Source organism: Danio rerio, chromosome 4, assembly GCF_052040795.2.
Source record: "Danio rerio strain M-AB ecotype USA chromosome 4, GRCz13ab, whole genome shotgun sequence".
NCBI lineage: Eukaryota > Metazoa > Chordata > Actinopteri > Cypriniformes > Danionidae > Danio > Danio rerio.
The window spans coordinates 75,749,344-75,772,813 of NC_141024.2; the positions used below are offsets into that span (position 1 = coordinate 75,749,344).

Genomic DNA, 23,470 nt, shown 5'->3' on the forward strand with positions numbered 1-23,470 from the left:
CACAAATGGAATTTCAAGTGTATATATATATATATATATATATATATATATATATATATATATATATATATATATATATATATATATATATATATATATACACTTGAAATTCCATTTGTGTTTAATAAAAAGTTGAGAGAAGATTTTCTCCAATGTGAAAGTATTAGTAATTTATTATATACAAAGGCATAATTCAATATACAGAGGTCTGGGTCCTCACAGATAAGTCCTATTAATTATACAATGCTATCCAAGGCTCATATCAGGCACGTAACGTTAGGAGCCCAATAAAGAGCAAATATATAGATGGAAAAAAACAAGCCGAGAGCTTGAGGGAGAGGCTCTTTACCTGCGGCCATTCTGCAGAAAACTCCTCCTGCTTCCTGTCTCTTTCTGGGAATCACTGCGCTGGTGTAAAGTTACAGCAGAAGAGAAAGTCAAAGCACAGTTGAAGACGGGATTCTGCTTCAGGTAAGACAGTACGTTACATACTAAAATACTTATTATATCTGTGTTTACTAAAGTAATAATAATGGATGTGTTTCCTTTATTTGGTAACAAGTGGACCTTAAATGGCTTTTAAAATGTAGGTGATGTTGATCATTTTAAACTTGAGCTGTGATTTTTCCATTGATTAAACACTCGTGATCATTACACCTCTGTTCATTAAAAAAGTTTCTGTATTTTGTGTGCTTTATGTTGATTTCTGGTGGTGAATTGCATTATGGGATGTTGATCTCTGCTCTGACCACTTTTGATGTTGAAAATTCAACTCTACAGTTTAACACAGTGACTTTAGACTACGTTCACACTGCAGGTCAATGTGGTCTGAATCTGATGTTTTTGCCCACATGTGACTCAGATCTGTTTTGGTCATGGCAGTGTGAACAGCCCAAACCGCATGGCATCTGATCTTTTCAATTCTGATTTGTGCCACTTTCATACGTGGTGTTAAATCTGATACAAGTCTGGTGTTTTGTGTGAACAGGTATGTAAGAATTAGTGTGACTTTTACATCCTCTTTGATCGACACACGTTATTATTCTGTACTAGTTTGTGCTTTGAGGTGGCTCAGTAGTACTGTCGACTCACAGCAAGGTTGCTGGTTTGAGTCCTGGCTTGGTCAGGTGGTGTTTTTGTGTGGAGTTTGCATATTCTCTCCGTATTGGCGTTTGTTTCCTCCAGGTGCTCCAGTTTCCCCCACAGACAAACACATGTGCTAACGAATCCCTCTCTACCTTTACATTCACAGCAAGTGTAAGGTGCAAAAACTAGTTTGACCCACTTTTTGATGATCTGCACTAACATTAAGGCTTGGGGAGGGTTTATGATGTGTTTGTGAGTAAGAACTTTTTATCTGAGCAAGATGCTGAATTTTTGGCAGCTGTACATCATTTTTTATTTGGTTTGTACATTTCAACAGTCTCCATGACCACCACAGCATCTGCTCAGGATAGGGCCTGGTCCAGGATTATGGAAACCTTGGGAATAAGAAAAACAGACTAACATAAGCGCAGATGACGATCAAACTATAATGTCACAGTCCTTTAGAGACACAAGTTTTACCACAAAATTAGCATTTTTTTAATTACGAATGTGGGTGATGATCCATACGTTAGCATGGTTTAGGAAAGGCTATGCGAAATGTACCTTTATCATAGCGTTTGCTCTTAGTTTTAAACTGTTAAGAGATATAAGGGAGCTAACGTAAATAATAACAAATGTTTAAATACATGTATAATATGTAAATGTATATTAAATATGCAATGTAATATATATTTGATGAGAGGAAACCTGGATCTTTAGTATTTCTGCACGTACATGGATGAATATTTTAAGGGAGGGCAACAGGCTTCATTTGACTCATGCACTGTGTAAATGTATAATAAGTCTGGAATTGTTTGTACATGTTTCCTATTCAATGTATTGTTTTCAAGATTCATATCCTACATTATATAATATACATTTGTTGACATCCATACATGAGTATATGCCCCTATATATATATATATATATATATATATATATATATATATATATGTGTGTGTGTGTGTGTGTGTGTGTGTATATATATATATATATATATATATATATATATATATATATATATATATATATATATATATATACATACACACACACACACACACATATACATATATACATATACATATACACATATATATATATATATATATATATATATATATATATATATATATATACACATACACAGTTGAAGTCAGATTTATTTGTCCCCCCTGTTTATTTTTCCCCCAATTTCTGTTTAACAGAGAGAGATTGTTCAAAAAATATATTTATAATAATATTTATATATAATCAAACTTATGAAGAAAGCACAAGTTATTAAAAAAAACATTATTTTTGTTGTATTTTTAAGTTAATTTGATTAAATATTTAGAAATCAGTGGATTACCGGCGCAAATACTTGGTTAAATTGCTACTTTTTTACTGGCATTCAGAGTGCTTTTGGTGATCAATGCATTGTCACTTTAGTTAAACATAAGCAGCACCACAAAAATAGACCTGGCACCGTAACAATGTGGTGTGAAAGCTGTGTCTGGATACACTTTAAATAAAAAACCCATTCCGGAGTGCTGCTGTCACGTTAGCGTGATCAAAAACAACAAAACGGGAACAAAAAAAGATTGCGGATTCAAGTGCAGATTTAATAGATATTTAGTGCAGAAAACAGTGACAAAAATCCAAAATATCAAAAAGCAAAGTAACAAATAAACAACAAAACAAGAACTAGACTTTGGCAAAATACGAGGCAAGATCAGGAACAACAACTTGGAAAAAAGACTTACTGGGAACAAGAAGACGAAGTAGACAACGACGCGATGATAAACAACGGTGGAATAATGGAATATATAGTCCAGATAATCAACGGTAACACAGAACAGGTGTGATGACAGGTCAGTGTATATGTTCCGGTGAATGCGCATGGTATGTATGGAATTGTAGTCTTTCTCGGACGCTGTAGTGCCTACTGAGTCCTGGTGCACTACAGCGCCCTCAGGTGGTCAGCTGCAGCTCATGTTTTCAGACGTAAACACACATTCTGTCAAAGATAAGCTGAAGACAAAAGGTTTACCAGTGTCTATATTGTCCTGATAATGGTATCCTCTTTTGCTTTATTTTGATTTTGTACAGGTTCATTTGATACTCTGAAACTGAAATGGCGACTGTCGGAGCTATGAATCCTTCAACGATTGTCATCCAGCTTCAGCCACTGACACAAACAGCAACTGTGACCAGTTCTTCTGTGCCTGTGCGCATACAGCGTGTAGCAGGAGTTTCACCTCTTCAAGGAATTCAGGCCTTTCTGAGAGGCCAACCGAAAGCCCTCGGGGTGAGAAATCTCCCTTAAACCCAGATAACACACATTAACACACAGCATGTTATTCTGCTTTACTTCATGAAATACTCTTGTTCTTCTTACACTGTTCTCTCTTATTCCTCACAGACTGTGCAGATAATGATCGGTGTGTTGACCTTGTTGTTTGGAATCGCGTCTATAGGTTATGAAATGTTTTTCTTCATCAACACTGGTGTTTCTTACTGGGCATCTCTGATAGTAAGAAACAATCATACAGTTTAACATGTTGTCCTAGATAACACAAGCTACAGTGGGTAATCAAGCAGAATACATCTTACTGTCACATTCACAGACACTAAAAGAACATGTAAATGCTTTGTGCACATGTTTATTAAATTATTAATTATTTTTGATCCTCCACACTGATCAAGGAGAATGCTTACACTTGCATAGTGTTTGCCAGAAGATCTGCCATCTACTAGATGAACGGTGTGTCTGTACACTCACCAGCTGATGTTCCTTCGAGCGAACTATCAGTGAGATGAATAACATCAGATGTTTACATTGACTGTGCTGTTAAAGAAGATCGCTACAGCTTTAATATCATCCCTTTGATTCCCCACTTTAATTAGTGACATTGTTTTGAATAAAACTGTGGAAAGAGAAACATCCTTGTCTACCAGTGTGGCAATGTGGCAGTGAAATTCATATTCTGGTTGAGTACCATATACAGAGGTGGGTAGAGTCTCCAAAATATATACTCAAGTAAAAGTAACAATCTTAAAATACCCAATGAAAAAAATACTTAAGTAAATAGTAACTATTTACTTTTGCTTTATATATATACCATCTTATGTTAAAAATAACACTTAAATGTAATATGTTTAATGATTAACAACCTAAATTACTAATATGTACAGGGATAATCAGTTATTCCATTAAACAGCTACTTGGTTATCCCATAGCATAGTTTTATTTTTATTTTTTCAAAATGTGGACCTTTTTGCACTTATTCACCTCATTTACAATGTATGATATTTAAATACTGTATTTTAGTGACATTTCAATCACTATTTTTAGCTGGATTAGCTTGTTAGATCGTCATCATGACACATTTAATGTACCAAATTATTTCATAAAGATTTAAAATAAATAAAAATGCACAAATTTATTTTAATACATTTTTTAAAATTATTCGTTTGTATTTATTGTATTTGTATTATATTTATTTATTTATTTTAAAATACAAATTTATTACATCATAAATCATGACAAAAAAATAGGAATCTGTTGAAGTTTTCAATTAAAAACTGCCTTAGCCTACAAACCGGCCAGAACATTCAGCTGTCCTCAGTCAGAATTTAGCTGTTTGAATAATAAAAAGTTAAAACAGGATAATAATACTAAAAGAGCTTCACAATTTTTCTAGCCTCTCTTGTAAAAAAAGCACATTTACTGTGATTGGAAATTCATGGATTACAAAAATAGCCAAATTAGTTTTCACATTAGTTTTCATATAGGATTTTGCTTGGCCTTAAGCCTTTTTTTAAAAGATTAATTCCACTATTTATGATGGCATAGCAGTCAAATTAAGGAAAATGAGCTCATGTATGGGACAAATTATTAACCTTTGTCATTGAGGGGTGGGTCTTTTGAACGACCCGAACCCCCCTGGCTATGGGCCTGCATAGTTACCATTGCTAAGATTCAAATTGGTATAATTTGGATCCTTACTGCTACTGTTTTCAGGTTGGAGCTGGAATTCATGTATATGCTGCGATGTCAGTTCAATGTACAGTGTGCATCGCATTATCAAACTATTCCTGTTGACATCTTGGAGTGAAAACAGACTGAACTTTAGCCCGGGTGACCTGGTCCGATAAACTGTCCCCAACCCTAATGCCGAGTTCAGACTGCATGGTTTTCCAACTAGTCGTGTCACAGATGTTTTCACACTGCTTGACTATCTGGGCTGGCGTTTCGTCGCTGCTTTGTTTACACTGCAAGATGGTTCAGCGACAGGGACTTTCAGATTGCATGACTTTACTATAGGGTGAATCGCCGACAACTTCGTCCAAACTACGTCTCACAGCCAAAAACACGTAGTGTGTTTTTTGTTATTAACTAGATAATGAGAAAGAAGCCTTTAATGGGGGAGAACATGTACATGTTTGCTCACCTAGGTTTAAAGGGAATTCGCCATTTCTCCTCAACTTAAGTTGATAATAAACTAATTTCTCTCTGTATGAAACGTCAAACAGACACGGTTGCTCCTGAGTCCTGTCAAACCTCCACTGGTTTTTCCTCCATTTTGTTGGTCCAATTAAACCGAAAAAGAGCGCTTTTAACTTCTCCCCCAGCCTCCCGCTGGCCTGCAGCAGGTACACATACACGCACACACAAGTGAAAGCTGCTCTCTCATTGGCTGTAGGCGATCGCTGATGTTATTTTCAGTCAAAACTCAATTCACACGGCATGATTTGAATCGCCGACAGCTCCAGATAATCAGCACGCCAAATATCTCACAGGCATCGGCGACTCATTGGCGAATCTCTCAGATCGCGTCTTTGATCGTTCATACTGTGTGATTGTCACTCACGTGCACGAGCAGCGATTTGCCTGTGATTTCAGGCATTTGTCGGCGATTTCTCAAAACCTGTCGGCGAGCCAAAATCGGGGCTAAAATCACGCAGTCTGAACTAGGCATAACCCAACAGCATGACCGTCTTTCTCGGAACTGCAGATAGCCATGGCGTGACCGCAGTATAAACTCGCACGTCTCCCTCGACTTCAGCCATCATTCCAACACAGGCGCGCACGTGCTCTAACCAAAAGCATGAGACGCGTCTTTATAACAACGTATCGCGGCACAACCATTCCAATGCGGCGCCTCGTGATATTTGTAAACAAAACATATTCATTATATTTATTTTCATTTGACAGTAACGGAGGAACGGCAAAAAATGTAGCAGAGTACTGATTTTTCTCTAATAATTTACTTGAGTAAGAGTAAAAGTACACCTATTTAAATGTACTCAAAGTACACGTTATCCAACATTTTTATTCATGTAAATGTAATTCGTTGCTACCCACCTCTGACCATGTATATCTGTATATATATATTCCAACATAAGTTTTGCTCTTCTCTCTGTTCTCAGTACATTACTGCAGGCTCGCTCTCCATTGCTGCTGAAACCAATATTATTTCACCAGCCGGTTTATGTTTGGTATGTACACAACACTTGTACTTTTCAAGAGTCTAAACACTGGATGCTTGTAAAATTTGGTCTCAAATTATTGGTTTTATAAAGACTCGGACTATTTTCTCTCTGAACACATAGAAGCTTTTTAATTAACTGTCTAACATCTGAATCACATCAGGTGAAAATACCGCAACTGTATATATCTATAACAACAGCGCCCCGCAGTGGTCACACCTAAAACACACACACCACTGCTTCAATAACAGCATTTAACTAAGACGGAAAATAAAGCATATCCTGGACTAAATGAGCAAACATTGTGATAAGAGTGCTGTCCAACACTAATCTCCTGTGTGGAGTTGTGGTGTATTATAAACCTGATGCGGGAGCTGAAACAGTGTTGATCATAACTCATCACATTTACAAGCAAATGTTCAGTGATAAGACTTTCTACAGAGAGACTTTCCATGTAGTCACTTACTCATACACGAGTCTCTGGTGCTTAGATCCTGTATTGTATTCATTTGTCAATTCATTTAGATCACTTTCCATATAATCTATCATCTGCTTAACCACAGTGTGTTAACACAACATGATACAAAACCTTTCTATTTCTGTGTGTCTACTGTAGGTGAGAGCTTCCCTCGGGATGAACATTTTCAGTGCTATAGCTGCGGGCATTTCCATTATTGTGATTTCAGTAAATTTGGCTTTTGCGCCCGTCTTCGGTTTCTGTGGACACCCTGATTATTATTTTAGTGAAAGGGTAAGTCATCAACTCTTACATTGATATATATTTCTGTGTACACTTTATTTTATAATTACAGTAAGATCACTTGTGAAAATCAAGCGTAATCTGCACTCATCTGTCCAATGCTGTCCAGAACCTGACACGATATTACTGTTCATTTACACTGGATACACATATTGAAATTAAAGTGGCCACAGAATGTGTTGACACATTGTTTAAAATGTTCTCTGATATATACAAGGTCAAAATTTCTTCATAAATGAATGTATAGGGATATTTACAACCAAAGAAATGGGGTATATGCAGAGCTAGTGCAGTTCCCATGCTGATACACTTCCGGTGAGCTGTTATTGTGAACTTTTTCCCATTTTATATGGTTCCTTATACAGCATCGATGTTGTGATGTCATTAAAATATATTCAATTAAATAAACTTAAGCATTTATTTAGTTGCTCAAGCGTAAAACGAGACAAAAAGCCGTTTACTCGTATGTAATCACTCTAGTAAATGTTGGGGAAATGGGAAATGAGTTAGAGTTTTAGTTTCACACTCACATGATTTACATGACAATGAGGAAACAAGGGTGTTGGAGGTTCAAGGTGTTAGATTTGGCTTAACCGTTCTTGGGTGGCTCGCTAATGTATTAGATGACTCTAATATAGAGGTGGCCAACCCTGTTCCTGGAGAGCCACCTTCCTGCAGATTTCAGTTGCAACCCATATCAAACACACCTGAACCAATTAATTAGGACCTGAACACCACGTGATAATTACAGGCAGGTGTGTTTGATATGAGTTACAACTGAAATCTGCAGGAACAGGGTTGGCCACCCCTGCTCTAATACATAAAATAAGTAAGCTGACCAAAGTTCTTACGGGGAGAAGACTTTATTGAAGACAAAGAATAGTGCAGTTCCTCAGCAGTGATGTTGACTTGTCGGTCTTCAAGTAACTTAACCCAAAGTACTGTCTGTAAGACATACTAGCATCAAACAAACCATTCTGTGTTTACGAGGCTCAGCAGGACCCTCTTATCAGATATTTCAGCTGTTGTTTTGCGTATTCCCTATTGAGATTGTAAAGGGTCAATTAGTTCACACCTATCAGATTGTGGGGGTTGAGGCACAGGTCACCTCATCATATCACATCAGAGTTTAATCAATGTAAATGCAACTGAACTAAAATAAACACAATCTTTCAAAGGTATGGCATTTGCATGTACTGAAAATGTATGTCAAGATTTTCGATCTATGGCACCTTTAAACATCACTTAGCTTCATCAGTATACCTAAAGGACTACAGACTCTTGACCTCTCTTGTTGTTGTTATTCTTTATGCTCATGTTGAATGTTCTCTCAGACTCTCCTCTCAGGAATCAGTTGTGTGTTGCTGGTGTTCGCCATCCTTGAGTTCTTCATCTCCATCTGCCTATTTGCGTTTGCCTGTAAAGTCACCTGCTGCTGTAAACCTAAGGTGAGAAATACATCAGCTGAACCCATCAGATAAATGTAGGAGTAAAGGATAAAGCGCCTTTTAAGACTTGAGGTTCTGAGATTTCACAAGAACCAACAAACCCAATATCTGTCTGTAATTCTTTACTCCTAAATGTCCAGACCCTTAAAGTCCATGTGAACCAGACGTTGCTGGAGACTTTTATTTAATTATGATGACTAATTTAATAATTTCACCATTTTGATTAAAGATTGCGAAGACAATTGTCTGTTGAGGCGACAGTAACCGATCTCCTGTATCATGTAAATATTGACGTAGGAGCCGATTAGGTGACCTAAGACAGAACTGAAATCTGAATTAATTAGTTTAATTCATCCTATCTCTGTTCCGTATTCACACACAAACCACATTACAACAATTTGTGAATTATTGATTTGTGAAGTAAAAATTTAATGTGTGCTGTAAACGTGTGAGGAACTGGGTAATGGAGCAATAATTGTTGAAAACTAACCAATAGCTTAAGCTGACCATGTACACTTTATCCTGCAGATTTCTGTGGACAGCAACCCTTTAATTCAACGCCCTCCTGCAGAAATGCCCCCACAGTACATTCAATGTCCTCAAGAAGTCCCCGAACCATGCTTTCAACATCCTCCTGCAGAAGCTCCCCCAGCGTACACTGAAGGCGAATAAATGTGAATCAACATGAAAAACTGGGCAGAGTGGTGGATCTGCTGCTTTGATGCTGTGACGATTCTAGTTTCCTTGTGTATCTGATCTGAATAAAGCACATCATCAGATTATGTGTAAAATTATCAGTCATCAACATATCACTGTGTATTTTACATGTGTAGTTTTGCTACTACCTATGTGTATTTTTAAATGTTGTTTGTTTGGAAATACTGATAAATTTGAAAAAAAAAAACTGAAAAATCACACTGATAATCACTTAATCCTAAAAACCTAAGAAATCCTAAGAAAATCCTACCCTTCCTGCCTTTCTATCAGCTGGAACCAGTCTGGCCATTCTCCTCTGACTTCTGGCATCAACAAGGCATTTGCGCCCACAGAACTGCCGCTCACTGCATATTTCCTCTTTGTCGGAGCATTCTCTGTAAACCCAAGAGATGGTTGTGCGTGAAAATCCCAGTAGATCAGCAGTTTCTGAAATACTCAGACTAGCTTGTTTGGCACCAACAACCATGCCACAGTCAAAGTCACCTATGCCTTGTTTCCACTGACTGGTACAGTACGGTACGCTTCGGGTCACCTTTATCAGGCTTGCGTTTCCACTATAAAGGGTACCCTTTTGGTGGGCGTGGTGTATGACAGAAAGTTTCAGTCGCATCATTATTACTCGAGGAAATGTCTACAGTAAAGCTGCACAGGTCGCTCACATATCATCTGAAAAGCACTTCTCACAAAACAGATGCTTTACACACACAAATACTTGTGTATAAATGTTCATCACTAACTTTTCTATAAACAGGAGTTGATTATAACTGCAGATCAATGACAGTGTGAAATAGCCTACTGTAACGTCTGTAATTGTATAAAATAAATAAATAAATGAACATATATGAACACATACAGACCCTTACTGTCTCCGATATGTTACCAACTACAGAAAAACTACACACAGCAGACATGTTGTTCTTAATTATGTTCAAAACAACACAAAGTATAGCCTAGAGTCAGAGTAAACCTCTCATCTGTGTGTGTAATCTTCAGCAGCACATGTCATGAAGCCTCTGTTAGAGAGTCATTCCATCATTCCCAGTTCATATTAGTCCAAAAGGTGGTAATAATAATTAAAACAAGGCAGTTTGTTCACGTTTGCTGAAGAAATAACATGCTCCGGGTTTTTTTCGCGCTCCACTCTCGCGTTTGTCCTTTTCTTTCTGAATACGTCATTTTCGCGTTTGCCATCTTCTCACGGGATCGGGTTTCCAAAGCACATCAATAATCAAGCGAAAGGGTCCCGAAAAAGTGGTACAGTACAGTTTGGTTCGGTACGCCTTTTGACAGTGGAAACGGCCATAAAAGCGTACCAAACCAAACCGTAGCACACCACTCATTGGAAACGGGCCATTAAATCCCCTTTCTTCCCCATTCTGATGCTTGCTTTGACCTGCAGCAGATCCTCTTGACCACCCTAGTAGCAAAGAATTCTGGCCCAGATTTGGCATAAAGCTGGCACAGCAGGCATTCATCCGGCACTGGCATACAGCATGTGGGCCAAACATGGCCCGGGTTTGGCAGAGGTGGCACCGTCTTTAAGGCGGCACACAAGATTTGGGCCAGATGAAAAACGTAGTATTTGGCCCAGGTTTTAAAATGTGAAAAGTGGGCCATGTGAGTTTGGCCAGTCTTGACCCACATTTAAAATACACTAAAATCATTTTTGAGTAAAGAAAAAAAATTCTACCAATCAGGTCACTTTGAGAAAAAGCGTGCCCATAGTGTGCCTAAAGCGCATCACTCCATGGGTTTATCAATTTCATTGCAATCGTGACACACCAACCTATCTGGCCCAGTTCAGGCCCAGTTATGAGTTATTAACTTGGCTGAGACTTGGCCCAGATATGGTCCGTGTTTGGCCCTTGTCTGGAAGCCAGATTTGGTCCAGTCATGTACCGTAATTCACTGCGGCATGTGGGCCAAGCAAAACCTGATTGTGTGGGCCAGAGCTGGGCCAGAGAAATTTTGCTATGTGGGGCATGTCTACATGCCTAAATGCCATGTGATTGGATTTAATGTTTTGTTCATAAAATGTTTTATGTCTTTATTATTCAAACAAACATGAAGTTTTTGACCAAAATTAGGTACATTGTAATAAAAAAAAATAAAAGTAAAAATAATAAATAAAACAAATGTCATTGGTAAAAAAAATAGCACTGCAAAAATGAACTATTGCCATTTCATGCAGTTAACAGCAGATTTTTCATCGTGCGCTAGTTCATTTTGCTTTCTGTTCTATCATTTTTTGCGGATCTAAAATCTTTGCGAGTTGAAAACTCTGCAGCTCAGTGGGCGGTATCTTCCCTCCGGGATAAAAGACCTTATTCTGTTGGTCAATCTTGATTGAGGTCATAGGATGGTCATGCCCATTATGTTTTCACATGATTGGACTGGGCTTGGACTCTCTTCAGTGACAAGAGCGAGCAACAGGTCTTTATCTTTATCAGTTAACTGAAACTGTATAACTTGTATATTACCATCCACATTTCCCATCTGATAATGTAATGACTGCTGGTATTAAACTCACTGTAGTCCTGTGAGGGTACAATGCTATCCAGGGCTCATATCGGGCACGGAACGTTGGAAGCCCAATTAGCAAATATCTAGATGGAAAAAACAAACCGAGAGCTTGAGGGAGAGGCTCTTTACCTGCGGCCATTCTGCAGAAAACTCCTCCTGCTTCCTGTCTCTTTCTGGGAATCACTGCGCTGGTGTAAAGTTACAGCAGAAGAGAAAGTCAAAGCACAGTTAAAGACGGGATTCTGCTTCAGGTAAGACAGTCCGTTACATACTAATATACTTATTATATCTGTGTTTTCTAAAGTAATATTAATGGATGTGTTTCCTTTATTTGGTAACAAGTGGACCTTGAATGGCTTTTAAAATGTAGGTGATGTTGATCATTTTAAACTTGAGCTGTGATTTTTCCATTGATTAAACACTCGTGATCATTACACCTCTGTTCATTAAAAAAGTTTCTGTATTCTGTGTGTTTTTGTTGATTTCTGGTGGTGAATTGCATTATGGGATGTTGATCTCTGCTCTGACCACTTTTGATGTTGAAAATTCAACTCTACAGTTTAACACAGTGATTTTTAGGCTGCGTTCACACTGCAGGTCAATGTGGTCTGACATGTTCAAATAATATTTATACAAATGTAGTTATAATATTTATCTATATCGTGCTGATAATGGTATAGTCTTACTTTATTATGATTTTGTCAGGTTCATTTGCTACTCTGAAACTGAAATGGCGACTGTCAGAACCATGAATCCTTCAACGATTGTCATCCAGCTTCAGCCACTGACACAAACAGCAACTGTGACCAGTTCTTCTGTGCCTGTTCACATACAGCATGTTGCAGGAGTTTCACCTCGTCAAAGAATTCATCTCTTTCTGAGAGGCCAACCAAAAGCCCTCGGGGTGAGAAATCTCCCTTAAACCCAGATAACACACATTAACACACAGCATGTTATTCTGCTTTACTTCATGAAATACTCTCGTCCTTCTAACACTGTTCCCTCTTATTCCTCACAGACTGTCCAGATAATTATCGGTGTGTTGACCTTCCTGTTTGGAATCCTGTTTATAGGTTATGAACCATTTTTCTTCATCAACACTGGTGTTTCTTACTGGGGATCTCTCATTGTAAGTAACGATCATACAGTTCAACATGTTGTCCTAGATAACACAAGCTACAGTGGGTAATCAGCCAGAATACATCTTACTGTCACATTCACAGACACTAAAAGAACATGTAAATGCTTTGTGCACATGTTTATTAAGTATCTCGTATTGCCACTAGAGGCAGCACTGAACACACAAACAGACTCCCTGATCTGACATGGAAGACATTGGTGAACAAAGATGCTTTTACTTTATTTTGGCACACAAAAGTGTTCCTGGAGCTTCAAATGATTAGGAGTGACATTTGATGATGTTTTCGTTCCTTTTGTGTACTTTAAATGTCTCTGGATCATCACGGTCTATGGAGGATGAGGGAGTTCTTAGGCCTCGTTGGCCTCGTGAGGGCCAATGTTTTGCTGTTGAAAAAACTCCCAAAGACCTTGAGCTGGCAGCCAGCTCTGGGCCTGAATGGGCAAGCCCAAACGTGGCCTTCATAGCTGTCAGGGTTCTGCCACTCTGGTCCTTGTAAATTCTTGTTTTGGTGGCAGAGCTCGGACACTACCCAGGTCTGGTCCTGTTTCTGTCTCTGTGTGCGCGCGCGCCGTCGTGGGTGTACGCAGAGTGTGCGCGCTCCTGCTTGATGCGGCCGCGCGCGCGTTCTGCGTCCCTCGGACGCGTGCGCTCTTGTACTCGTGTTTTGCAGCGTGGTTGGTTGGTCTTGTTGGTTTCGGTTTTGGTCGGCGCTGGGATGAAGCATGCACGCTGCGTGTGTGAGCGCACGATGAGTGTTTTCATTCATCGTGTGCTCGTGTCTTGCGTCTGTTGTCAAAGTACGTGGCTCTGTGTTTACATTGGGGTCACGTGCTTTTGTCGTGTGCTTCAGTGTTGTGCTTGTCTTGTCATGAACATGCGGTTAATGAGTTCTCTCATTGGCTGCATGTTGTTGTCCTGTGTTATGTGAGCGCATGGCTTGTGTTGTCTCTCTGTGTCATGCGCTCTCCCGTCTATTGTCTAGTCCCACCCTCCTTGTTTACTCATTATTAGTTTGTCATGTTCACCTGTGTGTCAATTTACTTTTTGCTTTATAATCCCCCTCATGTTTTCAGTCCTTTGCCAGTTCGTTGTCTACACTCCCCGTGTTCCTGCTCCAGTCTTGCCTTGTCTTGTCAGCCCAGCCAAGTTTGTGTGTTTTGTTAATGTTTTCCCCCTCGGGGTAGTTTTGTTTTGCCTTTTATTTTTATTTTTATTATTATTAATAAATACTCATTGTTTCTTTGCACTTGAGTCCTCGCTCCTTTTTCCCCTCACAGACCGTGACAATAGCATAAATGTGGGCTGTTCGCTAATGTGGGCTTGTTACGTGTTTAAGATGTTAAGTAATTAAACGGATGAAACGTAACAATCAGTGAGTCTACTAATGCTGGATGAATGAGGAGAAGACACAGCCGCTTGATAAGTGAAACAAAAAGTAAGTATTTATTAACAGATAATGTCCAACAATTAATAGATAATGTAATGTAAATGTCATTTTAAATAATTGAATTAAATAAAGAAAACAGGAAGGTTGCCAAAACAAATAAATAAATATAACAAGACGATCTAACTAAACCCCAACCCACTAAACTGACTGATCAAGGAAAAATGCAGAAACAAAACCGTAATCTTCAGCACAAAGCTTAACTAAACTTCATAACTCCCAAACATAATTACACATGTGGCAACGCCTCCATTTACTAACTAACAAATAATTATACTAAGCTGCTCACATTACTAGAATTCTACACACTGTTAGTCATTAGCAAAACAAGATCTCAGGTAATCCAATTCTCATAAAGATCGCTCAAATTCTCACAAGACAATAAACTGAGCTGCACAAGTTTATCTAATAAATTAATCTCTCAGTAAAGAGAATACTAGAATACAGCAATCGCAATCAAACCAAGCGAAACAAACACAAGTGAACAGGCCTGCCAACACAAGTGAGGAAACCGGCTGTGAGCCAAGTGTAACCCTGCCGGTCCTACATCACCCAACCCGCTCCGAGCTGGGATCGAACCGGCAACCTTCCGCATGGGAGTTGGGTGCTAGAGGTTAGAGGAGTGAGGTTCACCTGTACAGCACCTACTACCTGGCCTACGTTATACAAGCGTTCCTCCAGAACAGCGCAAGCGCACGGCTTTTATACTGCGCGGACCCAATCCTTATTGGCGTGCCGATTGAGTGACGATGGTGATTGACAGCTTACTCGACCAATGGTTGCACACCTGAAACAGGACAGGATCCACAACAAGAGAGAGAAGAGCACAAAACAAACAACAAAACACCACAAAACATACGTGAAATGTAACAGGGCTACTCACACCGAGCCCATAGTGAGCCCACAGCTGTGAGTCATACCTGGGCTAGCTCACACTGAGCATGTTTAGGTTTGGTGAGGACTGACTGTAGCCCGCTGTGCCCACAAAATCCCAGCATAGGCCCTGCATGAGCATGTTAGCAGATAGGCACTTGTTTTAAGTCACTCCTGTCTCTAGAAAAGCAAGGAATCAGGAGCGAAAGTTTGAAATAATTATCACTGGATGATAGCCTCTAAACTGACGTCTCGCCTGTGCTTCTAATGCTTAAAGCCTGGTTAATACTTCTGAGGTGATCCCCATAGCTGAGCATTTATACTTCTGCATTTTGTTTGTGTTGCTCTAAAAAAATGACAAAACTTCGGAAACACTAGCAGGCAGCAGGGTTCCTCTTTGTTGAGTTTCTTTGTGGGTGCTTTGAGTTTACACCAGAGGTACATGCAACGCTAACTTACTGTAGAAGTCAAAACTCAAACTCGAAGCAGGAACCGGCGAACATGCTACAACTTTATTCATGAAGTAAACACAGAAGTGTCCATCTCAAATTCCTCCACAGGACTTCACGCTTGTTAAAGACCCATGACACCGGCCTCACTCCTCTACCACAGTTCTCAGCATCAGAGTCTGCGTCACAGTATGGAAAAGATATGCAAACAATGGCTCTATGCCCAGTTTCCAGAAAGATTTATACTGATATGTTAATGCATGTCATGAGTGAGCTTATGTAAAACTCATACACCTGTAAGTGCTTCATCTCAGCTGATAGCTGAAGTTCATGTGAAATTCACTGTAAGTGATCATCTCTGATGACCCTGTTATACATGACACATCACATCATGACACACACAGTCTGGTTCCCTCAAGTTTTTTTTTCTTCACTCCCATCAGGTGAAGCTTTTTTTCCCTCTCCGCTGTCGCCACTGCCTCGCATGGTTCAGGATTGGTAGAGCTACGCATCGATGAATTTGCTCTTCAGTGTTTGGACTCTCAGTAATGATTAAATCACACTGAACTGAGCTAAACTGAACTGAACTGAACTTAAACACTAAAACCTGAACCACACTGTTCCAGTTACTATGACCATTTATGTGAAGCTGCTTTGACACAATCTACATTGTAAAAGCGCTATACAAATAAAGCTGAATTGAATTGAATTGAATCATACCGTGCTCACCGTTCGGTTAGTCCTCCTCATTGGTCAACTTCAGATAGATTGACATTTGCATAGATTTGCTTCTGCTGTTTTTAATGAATATTTTTACTCTCTTATGTTTTGCCCTGGTTTTGTCACGGTTGAGGTTGGAAAAGGACAAGAACTCAATTGCAGTCAATAATGGGTTTTTATTAATAATTCAAAAAACAAAAAGGCAACAAAACAACCCTGAGGAGGAAAAACATAACTAAAAAGACAAACTAGACTGTAAAGAAACAGGACATCAGAGAACTCTCAGGAAGCACAACATACAAGACAAGACAGGACTAGTGTCCTGCCACCAAAACAAGAATTGACAAGACCGAAGTGGCGGAATCCTGACAGGTTTAAAATCACTTGCTAGTAGCTATGGCTTTTGATTGGATCTCATGTGTTATAGCAAGGTTCTTGTCAGTATATATTGTATATATGTATATATTGTCTCCAACATAAGCTTTAAGTTTTGCTCTTCTCTCTGTTCTCAGTACATTACTGCAGGCTCGCTCTCCATTGCTGCTGAAAACAAAATTAATTCACCACCTGCTTTATGTCTGGTATGTTCACAACACTTGATCTTTTCATGGGTCTAAACACTGGGTGCTTGTAAAATTTGGTGGGTAAGGATTTGTGCATAAATATTCTTTTTTTCTGTGCTAATAGAGTATTGAAAGCAGACATTGCAATATTTAAAGATTTGAAACTCTTTAGAAAGAACCTAAACATGCCATTTTAATCAAACTCTAGATAGTGGTGGAATAATAATAATAATAAAAGATTCAAACATGAAAACTTTAAATCAAAAAAGTCCAACTCTTTAACCACATTAGGCTACAGCTGCCCCGGTACACTAGCACAGAGTTTTATTTAAAATAGACACACAATGTTTAGGATATCAGGGTAAACTATTCTTCTCTCAGGTAAACAGCCACTAACTTTCTTGTAACTCAGTAGGAGTTGGTGAATTGACGTGTTGTAAATTCAGCCACTCTATTTTCCTGTGCGAGGTTGAATAGAGTGAGCTGAAGTAAACAGTGTTGATCATAACTTGACACATTTACTAGCAAATGTTTAGTGATCAGACTGAAAACGTTCTACAGAGAGACTTTCCATGCAGTCACTTTATCATACACATGAGTCTTTAGTGCTTAGACCTTATATTTTCTATTTTTCTCAATTAATTTAGACCACTTTCCATATAATCTACCATCTGCTTAACCACAGTGTGTTAACACAACATAATACAAAACCTTTCTATTTCTGTGCCTCTACTGTAGGTGAGAGCTTCCCTCGGGATGAACATTTTCAGTGCAATAGCTGCGGGCATTTCCATTATTGTACATTCAATGGATTTGGGTTTTGGATCCATCTACCATTACTGGGCAAAACCATATTATTCTTATAATCATTGGGTAAGTCATCACCTCTTATATTGATATCATTTTAGTATAAATGTTTTGTTTTATAATTACAGTAAGATCACTGTGTGTCCGGTGCACTTGTGAAAATCAAGCGTAATCTGCACTCATCTGTCCAATGCTGTCCAGAACTTGACAAGATATTACTGTTCATTTACACTGGATACAAATATTGAAATTAAAGGTACCACAGAATGCACTGATGGTTTAAATTGGCCCTTGGATGGAAAAGTTTAAGCTTTATAATGCCTTAATAGTAAAAATCTCTTTAGTAAATGTTGTGGAAATTGAGTGTGGATCCAAGTGCATTCTAAGAGTCAGTGTTTTAGTTTTACACTCACATGATTTACATGACAATGAGGAGGGTGTTTGAGGTTCAATGTATGCATGTACTGAAAATGAATACCTAGGTATGTCCAGGTTTTTATTCTATGGCACCTTTAAACATCACTTAGTTTCATCAGTATACCTAAAGCCTAGTTCACACTACAGGATTTTAAGGAAGATAACGAGCTAGCCAGCAGATCGGGGAAAAATCTGCGGGTGCTCAGCGCTTGGCAGTCTTTATGTATGAACTACTAAACAACGCATCGAATAGGCTTACTGACGCGTCACTGACATCTTACAGACGGAAATCCAATAGTATACTGAAGACACAAAAAAAAAGCAGTGTGAACAGCACTTCAATCTGCCGATGTTTCAAATCTTATAGTGTGAACTAGGTTTAAAGGACTACAAATTATTGACCTCACTTTGTTGTTGTTGTTGTCCTTTATACTCATGTTGAATGTTCTCTCAGAATATTTTCTTAAGAATCAGTGGTGTGTTGCTGGTGTTCGCCATCCTTGAGTTCTTCATCTCCATCTGCCTATCTGCGTTTGCCTGTAAAGTCGCCTGCTGCTGTAAACCTAAGGTGAGAAATACATCAGCTGAACCCATCAGATAAATTTAGGTGTAAAGGATAAAGCTATTTTTAAGACTTGAGGTTTTGAGGTTTTACAAGAACCAACAGACCCAATATCTGTCTGTAATTATTCACTCTTAAATGTCCATACCCTTAAAGTCCATGTGAACCAGAAGTTGCTGCAGACTTTATTTAAATATGATGACTTATTTAATAATTTCACCATTTTGATTAAAGTTTACGAAGACAATTGTCTGTTGAGGTGACAGCAACCGATCTCCTGCGCCATGTAGTTAATGATGTCGGAGCTGATTAGGTGACCAATCAGCCTGTGATGATGACAGAATTGTTTCCTTCAAGACTAACAATGTGCGCTAGCAAAACATAGTAAATCTGGATTTCATGCAGACCAGACACAAACCAATGACATGTTTTTCTTTTGTTTTGTTTAAATCATCCAATCTCTGTTCTGTATTCACACACAAACCACATTACAACTAGGGTTGTAACGGTATGAATTTTTTACGGTATGATAATCGTCTAAAACAATACCACGGTTTGACGGTTTCGCGGTATACGGTATGTTACAAATGTTACAAAATAATAGAACAGTGAAGCAAATTTGACTTTTTCCAAATAATATATTTTCAGTTACTATAAACAACACCACTTACAAAGAACAAATAAAAAAATAAGAAAATAATAAATAATGTGTCAAAGTCCAAATAAAGTCCAAATAAACATGGTGCAAATCCTCAGTAAAAAAATAGATATAAATATTTACTATAGTATAAATAGTTACATAACGAAACTAGATTCAATATGGAACATCCTTAGGTTTTATGTGCCAGCATGGATATGGTTGTCTGTGGATATGGATGTGGATATGGTTGTCTGCAATGCAGACAAACAGCTGCACCTTCATTTGCGTCTTTTGAAAACAGCAAGAGCAGCAGTTGGTCTTTGCTGTGTCACTGTTTTGTCATGTTTCTGTGCTGCTGTGCATGCAAAAGTACTTAGTATGAGAATTATTTCATGCAAAACTTTTTTTTTTTTGCGTTTTATTTAGCCGCGCATAAATGTATGCCTATCTCTCATTCCGTGTTGTTCAAAAGGCTCGTTGTTGGTCCACAAACAAAAGCGAAACCTATGCTTATTGGTTGTGATATAGCGAGTTTAAACCAATCTGGGCATGGAGGAGGGACAATGCATCAATGTATCATGTCTGGTTTGTCCGGAGACACAGTGACGAGCGTTTTTTTGTCAAATCAGCGTTGTCAAATTTTGATGACGTAACCGCACTGATTCCGGAGCCTCTGAAAGTCCGCGAATGTTATGTGATACAGCACTGGAAAGCTGCGATTCTCTTCTTTATGTCAATCTTTGAATTGTATGAATCGGATCAGCGGATCAAAAGTTATTAAACATTTAAGAGCAATACTTATTTTTAGCCGCGGGCGGCTGTCTCGGTCTTTAAGGGTTAAAACCGTTGATATGCAATTGTTCATGGTATGATAATCGTGCACGTTCAAATCGTGGTAGACCGTCATACCGGTATATTGTTACAACCCTAATTACAACAATTCAATTCAATTCAGCTTTATTTGTATAGCGCTTTTACTATGTAGATTGTGTCAAAGCAGCTTCACATAAATGGTCATAGTAACTGGATCAGGGTAGTTCAGTTTTTAGTGTTTAAGTTCAGTTCAGTTTAGCTCAGTTCAGTGTGCTTAAAAAACAATTTGTGATTTGTGAAGTAAAAATCCACAAAACCTTTAATGTGTACTCTAAACGTGTGAGCAACTGGTAATGGGACAATAATTGTTGAACAATGATCAACAAAACAAAAAAGAAAAACCCAAAACAAATAGGCAACTCGAGCAGCAAAATAAAAATAAACACATGCCTCACTCCACAAACAAAGCCAAACGCATAATACGTTCACCACGCATCATAAACAAAACCTCCGCCAAAATAATAAGCTTTTTCATTCCTAAATGTCGCTGCTTCAACGTCCGCATTAAAACATACTCGTACACTCACACCTTCGATCCCGCGTCTAAATTCAAGGAACACAGCCACTCCCACAAAGTTATGCTGTGTTCACACCAGACGCGGAACGCGCAGATAAATCGTGCTATTCTCGTGTAAATAGCTGCGTGAACATTTGAATTTAATCGCTTCATTTGCGCGTCAAATTCACTTCAGAACAGACGCGGATTCGCGTGATGGGCAGGGCTTCTGTCTACCCAAGACTCTAGCTTCATAGCTAAATGGCTGACATGGATTTTATGAAGAAAATAACAGTGTTTATGTGCTTTATGAAGACTAAAAAACAGCGTTGATATGTTTAGGGCCATGTCTGAGTCCACTACATCCTTTCAGAGGTGCATCCAGCTCTGTGAGCTCATAAACTCCTGCAGAAATTTAACCTGGATGACGGAGTCTTTCAGCGGTGCTTCTGACTGAGCCAAGACGAGTTTGATGAACTGTTGTCTGTGAAGGATGGAGGATTTCCCTCGGAACACCAACAACAGGTTCTATGTCACAATCACGCCCCCACAAGAGCAAGCTTCTGATTGGTTAACGCGGCGCGAATGTACGCTGAAGTTCAGATTTTCGATGGATTCACGCGAAACGCTCGTTAAGCGCGTCAAACGCGCAAAACGCTCAATTCGCCCCACTCAATTTGCGTCATTCGCGCGTATCGCGCCGCAGGATGTCTATTCACGCTTTTGCATTGACTTAACATGTTAATCACTCGGGCTTGACGCGCGTTCCGCGTCTGGTGTGAACACAGCATAAGAGCAACCAGCACGAAAACACACATTTTGTTACAATCCGGACTCAAAGCAACAACTACGCAGTGCACTCTCTACAAACACACAGTCAGCATGAACCCTCTGTGACCCAGAATCACCTGCATGCTGACTGCGTGACAAGGAATGAATGAGAGCGCAAGAACCCATTCCAAGGCGCTCTAAATAACATTTCATCAGCTGACAGCTGTAACCCAATCAGACGTCCCTCATATGATAATAACGAAAAATGTAACGACGACCGTCACAAGCTGACCATGTACATTTTATCCTGCAGATTCCTGTGAACAGCAACCCTTTAATTCAACACCCTCCTGCAGAAATGCCTCCACAGTACATTCAATGCCCTCAAGAAGTCCCCGAACCATGCTTTCAACATCCTCCTGCAGAAGCTCCCCCAGCGTACACTGAAGGCAAATAAATGTGAATCAACATGAAAAAACTGGGCAGAGCGGTGGATCTGCTGCTTTGATGCTGTGAACATTCATTGATGCCTTGTGTATCTGATCTGAATAAAGCGCATCATCAGATTATGTGTCAAATGATTATTATAGTCATCAACTTTGTATTTTACATGAGTATTTTTGTCTGTTTTTCTAATACCTATATGTATTTGTTACCTAATTGTTATTTGTTTGTATACTAATAAATTGGATTTGCTTTATCAATAACATTGCAGGTGTCTTTCTCTGACTCAACACATGTAATTGCAGGACAGCAGATTTGGGTTTAGCAACTGATCACGTGATGCAACTGAACGTTGTGATCACACTGGTGTGATTGCAGGACACAAAGGGTTAAATGTGTTTTTAACATTGTTTTTATTTCTATGATTCCTCTGCATACCACTAGAAGAAGCTTGTGTACCACCAGCAGTACATATACCACACTTTGAGAATCACTGCTGTAAATCCTGAAATCCTTAGAAAACCAAAATCCTACCCTTGCTGCCTTTCTATCAGCTAGAACCAGTCTGGCCATTCTCCTCTGACCTCTGGCATCAACAAGGCATTTGCGCCCACAGAACTGCCGCTCACAGGATATTTCCTCTTTGTCGGAGCATTCTTTGTAAACCCTAGAGATGGTTGTGCGTGAAAATCCCAGTAGATCAGCAGTTTCTGAAATACTCTGACCAGCTTGTTTGGGACCAACAACCATGCCACGCTCAAAGTCACCTAAATCCCATTTCTTCCCCATTCTGATGCTCGCTTTAAACCGCAGGAGATCGTCTTGACCATGTCTACATGCCTAAATGCCATGTGATTGGCTGATAAGAAATGTTTTTATCATTCAAACAAACATATGAAGTTTTTGACCAAAATTAAGTACATTTTAATTAAAAGAAATAAAAGAATCTGAACTGGAGCATCATATTCATAGATATTCTCCACTGTTAGAAGATGTAGTAGTGTGTGTATATACTGTATAAAGAGTCATATTTTCAACTCAGACCCTTTTATCAGGTTCTTTTTATCTGGAGTCCAAAGCTAAAAGGAAAAAAAGGTTACATATGCCACGATGGATTATGACAGGTCTGAAAGCAAATGAGGGTTTAACCCGGCACTGCTTTAACTCCTTACAATAGTAAGGTGTACCGAATAAAGAGGCCTGTAAGGGTACAATGCCTATCCAAGGCTTTTATTGGGCAAGGAACGTTAGGAACCCAAAT

The 23,470-nt window shown here is 38.9% G+C and overlaps 2 protein-coding genes across 5 annotated transcripts; both read left to right on the forward strand.

The window, feature by feature from the left end:
• Positions 1-411: 411 nt before the first annotated feature.
• ms4a17a.12 (membrane-spanning 4-domains, subfamily A, member 17A.12) lies at positions 412-22,472 on the forward strand. 3 transcript variants are annotated; one of them, NM_001328005.1, is given in 7 exon segments: positions 412-471; positions 12,715-12,913; positions 13,028-13,138; positions 17,149-17,217; positions 17,938-18,072; positions 18,878-18,991; positions 22,079-22,472. In NM_001328005.1, coding segments are annotated over 6 exon segments (747 nt in total). In that variant the 5' UTR covers positions 412-471; positions 12,715-12,739; the 3' UTR covers positions 22,223-22,472.
• ms4a17a.4 (membrane-spanning 4-domains, subfamily A, member 17A.4) lies at positions 427-10,335 on the forward strand. Of its 2 annotated transcripts, NM_001102638.2 has the most exon segments (8): positions 428-471; positions 3,178-3,376; positions 3,491-3,601; positions 6,502-6,570; positions 7,178-7,312; positions 8,656-8,769; positions 9,298-9,433; positions 9,435-10,335. In NM_001102638.2, coding segments are annotated over 7 exon segments (762 nt in total). In that variant the 5' UTR covers positions 428-471; positions 3,178-3,202; the 3' UTR covers positions 9,458-10,335.
• Positions 22,473-23,470: the final 998 nt, after the last annotated feature.